Raw genomic sequence first — 14,808 nt, 5'->3', positions numbered from 1 at the left:
TCCCACCTCCAAATCGGGTACGGCTCGCTAGTCTATGCACAGCATGTGATTCTAAGCAGATTCATAAGCATCAGAAGACCTACATTACCTACCGTAATAGCATTTCTGATGACTGTATCTGCTTAGATTCACATGTGCCCACCCTTCCTCCCCGCTCGGATGGAAAGAACATAGACATCTTACTACTCTCTTTTTTCTGTACTCACTCTCAATAGTCATAAGGTTCCCTCGCGGCAAAAAAAATACATAGGGACATCAACGCGTGAGGGTTAGTGTTACAGGCACACCCATGTCGACGTCCCCCTTCGATCCTTGAAAGACGAGTAGCAATACTCTGCGGTTACCCCTAAATGTCGGACTATATGTGAATCTAAGCAGATACAATCGTCAGAAATGCTATTACGGTAAGTAATGCATGTCTTATTGCATTTAATCGACTTACCTGCTTGCCGAAATGTGACTTTTAATGCATTATGAACCTACGGTGAATGTATTATATTTGTATCACAGAGTGTTGTTTGATAATATTACCTTTTTTTATTAATTTTTCTGTATGTTCAGAATGCCTATAAATATTTTATACTTCCTTCTACAACTGTTTGGACTCATTGAGGGCCCCCAACCCCACTCTCACACTATTGAGAATAAGCCTTCACTGCTCTCCATTGCTACCTTGATTGGGTTTTGGCTAACCTCTTTGCGTTTCCTGTTCTTATATAACTAGGGTGGCCTCTTAAAACTGTCCACCAGGACAGTCTTTTCAAATTCCTAGACCCAGCACACCCTATCTTACAATAGAGTGCTGGAGGTGTTACCTAGTATCCCCTGTGTCTAGAAACTCATGTAGCAGTCAAATGCTACCCTTTCCTCTCAATGGCTGGTGGCAGTGGTTTTACAAGAAACTACCTTGATTTTTCCCGACTGCGAACACCGGTAGCGTTAAATCACGTGAGCCATGTTTTTCAAGATGGCGTCTGAGCCCCCTTTGTTTAAACCGGTCCCGGGCTTCTTTTTTCACCAGTGCTTTTTGGAAAGGTCCTTCTAGAGTTTGACTCTGCGCGCCAAGCCAGTTTGGTCCCTTTGTTCCTTCGCCTTTGGTGGGCTTCAAGACTGAAGACCGCCTCTGGCGCCCGAGTGTCTGGGGTGGGCAGGAAGTGAGGGAGGTGCCCGAAACTCCCTGTGCTTAGTCTCATAGGAGACCCAAATGCACGCTGGCGTGATTGGCTGGCTGACTGTCCGGCAAGGACAGCCACCCTGCTGGGTGAGTGGCAGCTAGGCTGGAATGAATGGGAGTGAACTGAATAAAAGGCGAGTCTCTTGGCTTGGAAAGCAGAGTCGACCACTGGAACGAAAGAACCGAAGACGAGCTTGAAGAGGACGGCTGCTGCAACTCCTGGACCGTTGGTTTGCTCGGTGAAGCTCTGCTGCAGGTCCGAATCGGCAAGTTCACCTCGACGGAGAAGCCCTGTAAGGACAACGTCTCCCTTTGAGTTGGTGGGACCAATCAACTCAACCCGTAAGCCAACTGGATACCATTCTCGGGGCTGGTTGTATTTTCCTCAGAGTGCTGCAGAAAACCGAATAACCAGGGAGAGGGACACCAGTTTGTGTGCTTTACTACAGCTACAGGAATCGATAGTTGCCAGTTGCCAGCTTTGCGACCAGTCCCAGTGCAGTGCAGGAGTCCCCCGAAGTCCTCCCTCTTGTCCCCACGACTGAGGCTCAGGAACAATGAGATCTTCTGGAACTGGCAGGAACAGAAGTATTCAGCTGCAGATTTTTCTTCATTGTAAGGTACTCTGAAAACCCGACTGAGAGAACGTGTCTCTCACTGCGAAAGTGCTTGAAACTTTGGCAACTTGCAGGCTGTTGTAATGTAGTCTTGTCATGTATGTCACTGGCCTGGAGTGCTTGATGTCAGAATGTTGATGCATGAATGCAGCTCAGTCGAATGTTGTGTGGATCTGTGAGTGAATGTTCTGAGTGTCAGTTGGGGGCCTGAGCTGAGGATGAGGATGCCGGTGGGTCTGCTCTGTACATGGGCGCAATTTTAGGGTGGGGGAGTGTTTGTCCCCCCCAACTTTCATAACGCACCATGTTGTCCCCATTCATTTGGCTGGGTCACCTTTTCTTCAGATGTCATGTCCCCCCAACATTTTCAGCAAAGTTGCAAAGTTACTCCACTGGCTCTGTAACTATGTCCTGTCCATGAGCCACTGTATTTATCTAAGAGAAACTGGTTGATGTATATTTGTACATTTGTACAATAAAGACATACTGGATCAAATGTGCTGGCTCCACAGCTAGTCGGTATTCAGATGCTCCAAACACAACCATCCCCACCTTCTTCATTTACAACACGGCCTAGTCAGTTTGTGACCCAACATATGAAACTTTCTTTTACAAACTACTTCTGAGAACTTTGGCAAAGACTTTTCCGTTTAACTACCAGAACTGCTTCATCCTATACAAGACTGTAGCCCATTGACTTTGGCCTACCCTATTCTCCAGCATGGGGTCTGGCATGGATTCACATGCTCATGAATATTCCCCGTCGGGCCGGGAATCCTCGGTATAGAAAAAAATCAGTATCAGTTTCGTTTCTGATCTGTCTTTCTTAGTAGTAACCAATCACTGGTCTCTGGGTCATACTGCCCCCAGCCAATGACTGCCCTCTCCCTAAGCCCCGCCTCCGGTAGCCATCCTCAGATTTTTACCGCACGTTCAAGTGTTGGGAGTCCTCGTGCTGTAGCTCTCGAGCTTTTGCTGCGTTTTCGCGCTTTTTCAGGAGATTTTTCTCATTTTTCAGTTAAATAGAGCCTCAAGCTCCACCGTTTCTACATCAGATCAACAGGGATCCGTTTCGGAGTTTTCTACGCCCCTCCAGGGTGAAGATTTCGTCGAGTTACGCTTTTGGAGGATTCCAGAAGTTCCGAGGCCTACTCGGGACATGGCCCAGGAGAAAGGAAGCTCGACGCCCGGGAAGCTGTTCAGGACCTGCCCTGGATGCCAGCTTCAGAATGTTTTCAAGGAAGACGAGCATTCGTTATGCCTCTACTGTCTCCATGAGGACAAGACGCACAAGGAGAAGGACTGCGTTTTGTGGGAACATGTCGGAGCGGACCATGAAGGATCGCCACCTCCGTCTCGCCAACTGGCTGGAAGGGAAGAGCCCGTCAGGCGAGAAGAAGAAAAAGAAGTCCGAGCGGTCTTCTAAGTCCTGTGAGGGTGCCCCGGCGACGGGGGCCCAACAAAAGGCTAAGCACCGCGAGTCCGTGGGCACCGGGAGCGCCGAACGGTCAGGTTCCTTGGCTGCCAGGCAGGACGCATCCTCCCCGGCGCCATCAACCACGAGCCAACGCTCTGGCTCGGGTAAGAGGAATTCCGAGAACCCGGCGAAGCTTCTGGAGAGGCCTTGGTCGATCTTGAAGATTCACCCCCACGGTGAAGGCCCCAGGCCTCCAGAAGGTGACGATGGCCTTAATTCACCCTGCTAAAACCTCGATTGAGGATGTCGCCGCAGCCCTGGCTCAGCCTGTGGAGGCTACACCAGTGGAGGCGCCCTCAGGACCCAGAGTCTCCCTGCCACCGCCGAGGGAGTCGTCTTTCAAGCCCATTGAGAAGACCCCCACAAAGTCCTCGTTGGAAAAGGTGGGGGAGGGGCTGGTGGCCATCGTGGATACGGACACGACCTCTGAAGAAGAGCTCATCGAAGTCGTGGAAGAGGCCTAGCCCATTGGGAGGGATCCCGACGAGGGCGACGACGAGAGCGACAATGTCGCCGACAAGGCTCCTCAAGAGCCCTCGCGCCCGTCGTTTCCGGCGCCGCAGGACACCTCGGCGGCCATTTTGTCAGCAATTCAGTCCTTATGCTCTGAGATAAGGACAAGGTTGCCCCTTCCCCCGACAGAGGTACCTGAGCCGGACCCGACGGGGGAACCGGAGCCAGGACCTTCGGAAAGCCCACCGCATAAGAGGACGACGCATCCTACGCCACCTCTCCCACCTCTGCGGCCTGCTCTGCCTTCCCCCCGTCTACTACCCATGGGGATGATACAGGCACAGACCCGGCTACGACAGGTACAGATGATGACTGAGGCGACGACTGGACGTTTCCCCCGTCGCCCCCTGCTCGGGCGTCCCCGCCCGACGAGATTGGATCCTTTCATGCTATGATTACCAGGGCATCCAGCTCTGCCCAGAAGAAAAGAAAAAAGAAGGGTTCCTATACCAACGGCACAAGGCTAAAAGGAAGACGGTCCTCGCCGTACCGCTTCTTGATGACATCTGGGATGAGGGGCTCGCCCTCCTCAAGAACCCTGCCACGGCGCCGGCAAAGAGGGACCGGTACGAAAAGAAGTAACGGGTCCCCGACGCTGACCCCTTGTGCCTTCGGGCACAACCTACCCCGGATTCGATCGTCTCGGCGGCGGTAAAGAAGAAAGCTGGGAGGGCATCGGCCTCGACATCAACTTCCCTGCCGGATGGCGAGGGCAGGAAGTTGGACACGGTGGGACGACGGATCATCTCATCCGCAGCGACGACTATCAAGGCAGCCAACGCCTTGGCTATCGTAGCCCGCTACGACAGGGAGTTGTGGTTCAAAATCGCCCCTCTGTTAGACTTCCTTCCGGATGCCGAAAAGGGCTGAGGCCCTTGAAATCCTACAGGAGGGGGAGATGGGGAGATTGCTTCGGACCACGCCATCATGGTGGCAACGGACATCGCCGACACCGGTTTCCGTCAGTTGGGCAACGGCGTTTGTTTGAGACGACGAGGATGGCTCAAGGCCACGGATTTCCGCCAGGACGTACAAACCAAGGTTTTGGACATGCCCTTCGAGGGGAACAACCTGTTTGTGAAGGCGGTTGATGAGTCCCTTCAGGCCATCAAGACAGACACAGACTGCCCGGGCACTGGGAGTGCTCCAACAACGACGGCCGTCCTTTCGGAGCTCCGGAGGCAGACAAGGTGCCTCCAAGGGATCCGGCAGTGGCTCCTCCACTTACCGCCAAGCGGCAATATCTTCGTCCCAGGAAGCCTACAGGGGTGCCCGTCGTCGTCGACAAGGGGGTCAAGGAGGCAAGGCGGCCTCCAAACAAGATTGAACCGACCGTGGGGTCGGGCCCCCGCCGAAGCACCCCGGTGGGAGGCCGGCTGGCGAGGTTCGTCAGCGTGTGGGAGTCCATCTCCACCGACCGTTGGGTGCTGGACGCCCTGGCCCAAGGGCACGCCCTCGAGTTTCAGAAGAAGTGCCCTCGCGTTCCACCCGTGGCCAGGAAGGAAAATCACGTCCCTCAACTACTGTTGGAAGTAAGGGCGATGCTCAAGAAGGGTGCCATCGAGCTCGTCCCAAAGAGGCTTCGGGGCTCCGGAGTTTACTCAAGGTACTTCCTCGTAAAAAAAGACCGGAGGATGGCGCTCCATCCTGGACCTACGACGACTGAACAAGTACATCAAGGCACAGAGGTTCCGTATAGTCACCCTCCAGCATGTGCTGGGACAGCTGGAGGAGGGCGATTTCCTGTCGTCGTTGGACTTGGAGGATGCGTACTTCCACATCCCCATTCTAAAAAGACACCGAAAGTTCCTCAGGTTCGTGGTCCAAGGGCGGCACTACCAGTTCAAAGCCCTCCAGTTCGGATTGAAGTCGGCACCCAGGGTGTTCACCAAGTGCCTCGCACCGGTGGCGGCGCGGCTGCGCCTACAGGGGATCCACGTCTACCCCTACCTGGACGACTGGCTCATCCGGGCAAGGACAAGGGAGCTCGCCGTGGAGCACACTGCAAAGACCGTCCAGCTGCTCACAGACCTGGGATTCTCCAACTTTCCGAAATCCCACCTGGTTCCGTCGCAAGTCGCCCTGTTTCTGGGATCCAAGCTCGACACAGTGGCGCGGCTGGCCTCGCCGTCAAAGGAAAGGACCAGGACCATTCTGGGCAAAGTGCAGCGTCTGCTGGCAACGGACATGGCCAGGGTAAGATCTATCAAGTCCCTCCTCGGGATAATGTCCTCCTGCATTTATCTGGTGCGCCTTTGCAGGCTTCGGATGAGACCCTTACAGGAGTTCCTCGACGCCCGCTGGATCCAGTCAACGGGCAGCTTCGAGGACAGGATCCGTCTCAACGAGACGTTCCGTCAGGCTATCCGGTGGTGGACTACCCGCGCCCATCTGTCGGCGGGCACGGACTTTCAGACCCCAGCTCACCAGGTGACGGTGACGACGGACGCCTCCCTGGAAGGTTGGGGAGCACACTCCGGAGATCTTCACGCGAGAGGCCTTTGGCTCCCGGAGGAGAAGTCTCTCCACATCAACATCTTGGAGCTCCGCGCGGTGTTCTGGACCCTCAGGTCTTTTCTTCCGTCCCTCAATGGCAAGGTGGTGAGGATCTTCACCGACAACACCACCACGATGTTCTACATCCGGAAGCAGGGCGGAACCAGGTCCCTATCCAAGGAAGCCCAGGATCTGTGGCATTGGGCCGTCGCCCAAGGAATGTTTCTGGTGCCTCTTCATCTGGCAGGAATAAAAAACACGATCGTCGACTCACTCAGCAGGGAGCTGCGCTCGTGCCAAGAGTGGGAACTACGCCAGGATCAAGTGGATCGACTCTTCCGACGATGGGGCGAACCCCAAATTGATCTCTTCGCGACGGCGGCAAATTCCAAGTGCCGGAGGTTCGCCAGCAGGTTCCCCCAGCCGAGGAGCATGGGCGATGCTTTCTCGTTCCCCTGGGTCGGCCTATTTCTTTATGCGTTCCCTCCGCTGCCGTTGCTGCTCCGGCTCATCAACCAGCTCAAGAGGTCCCGGTGCAGGATGATCCTCGTCGCACTGGCGTGGCCGAGGCAGATCTGGTTCCCGGACCTTCTGGACTTGTCAACGTCCCCACCAGTCAAGCTGCCGACCGACACAGACCTTCTCTCCAGAGAAGGAGGCGCCATTCTTCACCACAACCCGGAGTCACTGAACTTGCACGCCTGGCTCCTGCAACACTAGAGTTTGGAGGGTACAACATCCCGGCCGACTGCAGAGAGGTTGTTGCAAAGGCCAGGGCGTCCTCAACTCTCAAGGGCTACGGACATAAATGGAAGAGGTCCTCTGTCTGGTGCCGTGCACAGAAGATTAACCCTCTGCGGATTACGGCCCCTCAAGTACTGCCGTACCTACTGTCGCTGGCCAAAGCTGGACTGGCTCACGCTTCCATCAAAATACATCTGGCTGCAATCTCCCGATATACCAGGACGACGGGACGGGTGTCCTTGTGGTCTCATCGCCTGGTGAAAGAATTCAAGAAGGGACTATTCCGATCATTCCCGCCGGTGAAGGCTCCTGCCCCGGCGTGGGAGCTTAATGTGGTGCTGACCAAGCTCATGGGGGCCCCATTCGAGCCTATGCATTCGGCGCCTTTGAAGTTCCTGCCGTGGAAGACAGCTTCCCTCGTGGCCATCACCTCCGCACGACAAGTGGGAGAGATCCAGGCCCTATCTTGCAAGCCTCCATACTTGACTTTTCATGACACGAGGGTGGTGCTGAGGACACACCCATCCGTTATGCCCAACGTGCCGTCGGACGTCCACCTCAACGAGCCCTTGGTGTTGCCAGTTTTTTTCCCTTCACCGCCGGCTGAGAGGACTTTGCACTCGCTGGATATAGCTACAGCGCTGAAGTTCTACGTGGACCGCACGAAGAGTTTTCGGAAGACATCGCAACTGTTTGTGAACTTTGGGACTGTGAATCAAGGGAAGGCTCTCTCGAAGACTTCCATTTCCAGATGGCTCTCCGGCTGCATCATGCACTGTCATCGGTTGGCAAACCGACAGCTGCCCGGCCGTCCGAGAGCCCATTCGACCAGAGCGATCGCTGCTACCACGGCGTTCCTGTCTGGTGTGCCCCTGCTGGACATCTGCAGGGCTGCTATGTGGAGGTCGACGCACACCTTCACAAGATTCTACTGCGTCGATCGGGACTCCAGGGAGGAGTTCAGGGTCAGCCAAGCAGTGCAGGGTCGGCCAAGCAGTGCTGTGCAACCTGTTTGCCTAAGGTGAGCCTGGTGAGGAGGTAAGAGTTGCTTAATGTTGAGTTGTTCTATTGCTTAATGTTGAGCCTGTTGCCACCTCTCGTGGTTGTACATGTGTGTACTGCTATGTATTCTCTTATTCATGAGCATGTGAATCCATGCCAGACCCCATGCTGGAGAAGGAACAAGTTACTTACCTGTAACTGTTGTTCTCCAGCATGGGTCTGGCATGGATTCACATGCGAACCCTCCCGCCTACCCCTCTGCGGCTCTTCACTTGGTCATACTGCCACTTTACGTGCTACCAAATCTGAGGATGGCTGCCGGAGGCGGGGCGTAGGGAGAGGGCAGTCATTGGCTGGGGGCAGTATGACCCAGAGAACAGTGAGTGGTTACTACTAAGAAAGACAGATCAGAAACGAAACTGATACTGATTTTTTTTTTCTTCTATACCGAGGATTCCCGGCCTGACGACAGGGAATATTCATGAGCATGTGAATCCATGCCAGACCCATGCTGGAGAACAACAGTTACAGGTAAGTAACTTGTTCCTTGCATTGAATTGGCTCCTCTGGTGCACTCAAACCATTTGCACCGTCAACGAGTAACTGTAATATTCTTTTTATTAACCAATACCTTTTTGCTCCTCCTTCAAAGTAGTTTAAATTCCTCAGAACCGTACTGTGTAAAGTACTGAAGTATATTTTTGTGTGATATAGATTGCCTCCTTCTAGTGAATGTTTTATAACTGACTGTGAAATAATAAGTGTTTTTACCAAGAAACCTTGTGTGTAAGAGTCTATTTGAATACTTGAGATTGTAGACCTCTGTGTAACATCATTACTGCTCACGTTCCCCTCTTAAGATGAGCCTAGCTGCTCAGCAATGCTACCAAAACTGTGTAGTACAGACTTATACCAAAGGTTGGTTTTGCTTACCACATTAGTCCTAGTTGTGTGTAGTGGTCCCCAAGGGTACTGCATACAAATTTTGCCTAACAAAGAAACATCCTGACCACTTTCAGTTTAAGGCATGATTTGTTTATTTTGCCTAATTTTGAACACGGTTAGTAATAAAACCCTTGTTAAACCGATTCCCTGTTCTGGCCGGTTTGGCGATTGTTGTCTGCTGTGTGATCGCCATCACCTGCAGCGTCGTGAATTTCACCCTACTTGTGCTGTTTTGGCAACATTATTTCTACTTAAAGTTCAAATACTTGGCTCAGAAAATGACATAACATTTGTGACTTGCAGTTCACTATGGGATGGTGTGGCAAGCTCACCACCCTGAATTTTGACCGACAGTGAAAGGCTACAAGTATGAGAGATTGTTCTGTGTAGCAGTTTGTCTTGCTTCCTTCCAAACACACAATAGTAACACAATGCATCCTTTGCACAGGATTACAGATGCCTTGCTGAAAGCTGACCCATACATCAAGATAGAGGGAGCAAATGGGAAACAATTTTCTATTTCTACAGCAATAGAAGACATGGAGGCATACACCAAACTTACCGGTAAGCACCAATTTCCTCCCAACTGGTTTGGCTTTAATATTGTGCAAAAAGGGGCAAATATGCATCCTAAAGCTGACATTATGCTGGTGAAAAAAGAAAGATACATTTTCTTTTTGGGAGGGTTTTGTATTTATTTGCCCTGTAGTCTTCGCCCTGAGCTATGGAATTGAAAGTTTTCATATTCTATTACCTTGTTTTATTTTCTTTGTGTTTTATGATAAAGATTTGGCATTCTGTTCTTTTCTTTCAATAATTATTACCCTGAACCCAAGTCAATTCCCTGTGGAGCAACAGCCTAGAGAGCATTAAAATATTGTATTGCAATATTAAAACCTGTTTGCTTAAAGTTTTTTGCAGCATAGCTCACTCACGCTATAGATAATCACCTTATCCAGTGCTACGGTTCATAGATGGTATCTTGGTTTTGTCAAGGGCTCCTATGTAATGTAATAGACCCTTTTACTGATATGATATGGTATTTGAAATGCGCCTGTACACAAGTGTTTCTGGGTGTGACGTGACAAGGAAGGGGAAACAGAGGCCAAAACGATCTTACTAGGCCTTGTGTGATTCAGATCGTGCCAGAGCAGGCAAGGGAGAAGTGCTGAGGGTAGGGGAGGATGGAGAAGTGTGGGACAAAGGAGAACAAGCGTGCAACCAACGGGTGGCAAGCGCGGCTTCTCATATGTTTAGCCAGCAGGTGTCAATAAGTGCAAGACAGAGGACTGTAGGGTTACAGTTACAGATCACAAGTGCAAGGGAGCCAAAAGGCAGTGCAGGGTTGCAGCTGGACAGGCAGGGGCCTTGGCCCAAATTCAGAGGGTGACCAGGTGAGGAGTGCATGCAACAGTCGGGTGATCAGCAAGGGAGAGGAAGAGAGAAGGCAAAGGGAAAGATCTTGAGTTGCTTCCGGAACCAGAGATGGTTCTGCTCAAGTTTTATAGAGACAGGGGGGCTGTTCCAGAGGGAGGCCCCAGCAGAAAAAAAATCTGCCCCCAACTCTCTGCTTGGAAAGGCGACTGACCATCAGAGAGTTGGAGGTGGAAGAGCGGAGAGCATGAGAAGACAGATATTTAGGAAGAGAGAGTTGGAGGTAGTGTAGTCCGAGGCCTCAGAAATCCTTGTGGACAATGCAAAGGGTCTTAAACTTAATCCTTCCCGGCAGTGGGAGCCAGTGAAGGGATTTCAGAGCTGGAGAGATGCGATCCCTGCGCTTGAGGCCATTGACCAGTCTTGCAGTCCTTTTCTAGAAGAGTTGTAGAGGACGGATGTTGGGGAGAATTCTCAGAAATGTGCTAATTCCCTCCATCTTAGAGACCCCCAGCAACTTTGCTGGATTTTGAGGACTCAAATTTCTTAACCTGGAGAGAGTGAGACCCTTTTTCCCACTCTCGTATTTTAATGTGATTTTGAACTCTGTTTCTTTTGGTTGTGGAGTCTGACAAACTCTATAGGCATCATCTTTTACATTGTGTCACACAGCACCATACCTTCTCTTGGACAAACTACTGTTTCCTAGAGCAGTAAAGTGAAATTGACTTTACTTACATTTGTAACTTTCTAGACCCAGTACACACTATCTTAGAATAGGGTGCTGGAGGGGTTATCTAGTATCCCCTTTCTCTTGCTTCTCATGTAAAATGTTTTTGTTGCCCTTTTCTCTTGAATGGCTGGTGGCAGTGGTTTTGTTTGAACTACCATTTATTTTATTTATTTCCATTTATAAAGTGCACAACAGCCCTCGGGCATCATGGCGCTGTTACAAGAATATTTACTTAGGTGCTGGTTACATGGGAGCAAGTCTTGGTATTAGGTTAAGCATAACGTGTATCTGTTACATGCATGCAGTTTACATGTTAAGTACTTTTTGGTTAGCATACATGTTATACAGTAAAGTAGTAAGGTTATAAGGCATAACAGCGAGAGAGAGTACGGTCTACTTAAAAATAATGGTTTTCAAGGCCTTTCTGAAGGCCATGTGAGAGGTTTCTTTCCTAAGTCTGAGCGAATGTGCGTTCCAGGATTTTGTTGCTAGCACTTCAAAACTAGAGCCTCCTGCTTTGACTCTGTTAAAGGCAGGGATTTTGAGTTGGTGTGAGTATAAGTCACGTTTGGGTCTGATGGTGGGTGGTTGGTGAATTCGTTCGGAGAGATAAGGGGGTGCAGATTGTGATAGGCATTTGTGAGTGATTGTGTGAGCCTTGAAAAGAATGCGCTCTTTAATGGGGAGCCAATGAGCGTCTTGTCTAGCCTGAGAAATATGCTCTCTTAGGGATGCTGAGAGCGGCTCTGAGAGCGTTGTTTTGGGTTATTTGTAGTCTATTAATGTTTTTGTGTGAGGTACCTAGAAGGAGGACATTACAGTAGTCTAATTTTGCGCTTATGGTGGCTCTTGCAATATTGAGGTGGTTTTTGAATGAGAGGTGAGGTTTGATGGCATTAATGATTTTAGTTGTGAATGCTGCTGAAGACGTGATCTAGCTGACTTGTTTATCCATGGAAAGGGTAGAGTCCAGGAAATGGTGTGCCTTTACCGCGGGCTGCGTTCTCAGCTACAGTAAAGCACCCATGGGAGCCATCTTTGTCAAAATGGCCCCTGGTCTTCTTTTTTCGCCATTTCTTTGTGAAAACGTCCTTCTTGAGATTTTCTCTGCATGCTAAACTAGGGCTGATCTTTGTTCATTTTGCCTTTGGTGGGATTCACAAATGAAGCCTGCCTCTGGCTCCAGAGTGTCTGGGGTAGGCAGGAAGTGAGGGAGGTGCCTGAAACTCCCTGTGCCGAGTCTCCTAGGAGACCCAAATGCACTCTGTGGTGATTGGCCGGCTGACTGTCCGGCAAGGACAGCCACCCTGCCGGGTGAGGGGCAGCTAGGCTGGAATGAATGGGAGAGAACTGAATAAAAGGCGAGTCTTTTGGCTTGGAAGGCAGAGTCGACCACTGGAAGAAGGAACTGAAGAAGAACTTTGAGAGGACGCCTGCTACAACTCATGGACCGTTGGTTTGCCCAGTAAAGCCCTGCTGCAGTGCCGAAACGCCAAGTTCGTATTGACAGAGAAGCCCCTGCGAGGACGACTTCTCCCCTTGAGTTGGTGGGACCAATCAACTCCAAAGTAAGCTACCTGGACATCCACCTCAGAGCTGGTTGAATTTCCACAGAGTTGCTCCGTATAGCCAGGGAGAGGACTCCCAAGAAGCAGGACTGACCGAGCCTGGGCCCCCTCAACAGAGCGTGGGACCCCAGAAGCAAGGAAAGTCCATCTCAAAAGCCAGGAACTGCAGTGTTGCTATTTGTGTTGGACTTGGAGCTGAAACACTGAACAGCCACTGAAAGTGAAGTTTGCTGGTTGCGAGTTTTGACCGTCCCAGTGCATTGCAGGAGTCTTCCGACGTCCTCCCTCTTGTCCCCAAGACTGAGGCTCAGGAACCGTGATATCTGCAGAGCTGCACAGGAACAGAAGTCCTCAGCTGCATCTTTTCTTCATTTCTAAGGTACTGTAAAAGTCTAAGAATTTACCTCTTACTGTAGAGTGCTTGAAACCTCTACAACTCAAGTCTAATCAGCTTGTGGCCCTACATTTAATTCTTCTTTTCATCAGAGACTCGAAGAACTTGTGCAAAGACTTTTTCATTTACTTACCAGAAGTGCTTCATCCTATACAAGACTTAGCCTATTGCATTGCATGACTCTTCTTGGAGAATCCAAAAGTATTTGCCTGCTTAAGAATATTTGTGGTCTCTTGTTGCAGGGACATCCTTTAGGGGCCGCCAGAGGTCTCCCTTGCGACCTCTGAGGTCTCCCTTGCGACCTCTGAGGTCTCCCTTGCGACCTCTGTGGTCTCCCTTGCGACCTCTATATAAAAAAAAAAAATACTTTCTTTTTTTTTTTATGATGATTTTTTTGGGTGTAATTCAAGCTCTTGTGCTGTGACCAGCACCGTGTGGCTCATGGCTGGCTTTCTTGTTCAGGCCCCTTAAAAAAAATACGAAAAATAAGAACAGGAGTACCACAAGTGTAACACTTTCAGCAGTGACCCTAAATAAGAATAGGAATACCAAATGTGTCTTTCTGGAATTCTATACAATAATTGCTAGACTCATTAAAGGTTTACTTCAGGCACACTTCAGGGGGTGAGTCACTGATTTAGTCTATTCTTAAATTAGAATTGTGAACCTAGCTTGCGTCGCATCTAGACAGAAATGTGACTGTTAGCATGTGCCACTCTAGTATAGAATTCTGAACTTTAGCTTACACGGCATCCAGATAGAAATGTGATTGTTAGCATGTGCCACACCTAGACGAACTCTCAAGTTTAGTCTGCGCCAAATCTAGACAGAAATATGACTGTTAGCATATGCCACACCTAGATGGAATTTAAAAAATGTGATTGTTAACATATGTGATTCTTAGCATGCACCACACTTAGAATTCTGAACCTAGCTTGCGTCGCATCTAGACAGAAATGTGACTGTCGGCATGCACCACACTCAGGATTCTGAACCCTAGCTTGCGTCGCATCTAGACAGAAATGTGACTGTTAGCATGTGCCACTCTAGTATGGAATTCTGAACTTTAGCTTACGCGGCATCTAGATAGAAATGTGACTGTTGGCATGTACAGCACCTAGATGGAATCCCACAATTGCAAGGACAGCAATGCCAACTAACCAACCAACTAACAATTCCATCCCTCTGCATACACCTCTCAAACTATAACCAAACACAACCACAAGCCTAAAACGCAGCAATCCGCACAAACTTCACAACAATGCAACAACAAAACAAACCACACATAGACTTGCTCAACAGCACACGACGACTACGGACCATAAAACACCCCAAGCCCAGCCAACGGACCCACCGGGCTGAGGCTGCCAACAGTACATCACTGCTCTCTTGCACTTTTCCAGCTTATTCCCACTAACCCACCCCCTCTCCTCCCCTTTTTTCAGAGCCACCAGAGCGCCAGGGGACCACTACGGTGGTGATAGTGCGCGGTACAAATGTCCTTTACATTAACATTAAACGCCTCAACTCAGCCTTTCATCCTTCTGAGGTCGGTAAATGAGTACCAACACAGGTTGGGTGATATTGGGTGTATTTCTTTTATACATAAAAGCGTTAAGCGTAAGTGCTTTACAATAACACATCATTATCATTTTGTCATGGACATCTGCTTGCATTCACAGTAATTTGGTAATATGGGCCTACACACACTGATCTTAACGATCCATATGGCGATCCATTCTTGTATGAAATGGACATCACATTATAGTGA

The 14,808-nt window shown here is 50.1% G+C and overlaps 1 protein-coding gene across 1 annotated transcript in view; it reads left to right on the top strand.

Annotated features, from left to right (window-relative positions):
* Window positions 1-14,808, top strand: part of SAMHD1 (SAM and HD domain containing deoxynucleoside triphosphate triphosphohydrolase 1) — a 697,568-nt gene that overhangs the window by 445,628 nt on the left and 237,132 nt on the right. The window contains exon 11 of the mRNA XM_069652117.1: window positions 9,417-9,532. Coding sequence (XP_069508218.1) covers window positions 9,417-9,532 — 116 coding nt within the window. The remainder of the gene's footprint in view (window positions 1-9,416; window positions 9,533-14,808) is intronic.

The sequence above is a fragment of the Ambystoma mexicanum genome, chromosome 3p (genome assembly GCF_040938575.1).
Source record: "Ambystoma mexicanum isolate Mex_15411 chromosome 3p, UKY_AmexF1_1, whole genome shotgun sequence".
NCBI lineage: Eukaryota > Metazoa > Chordata > Amphibia > Caudata > Ambystomatidae > Ambystoma > Ambystoma mexicanum.
Note: the sequence above shows the minus strand (reverse complement) of the source record. Positions and strands in the feature narration are given on the sequence as shown.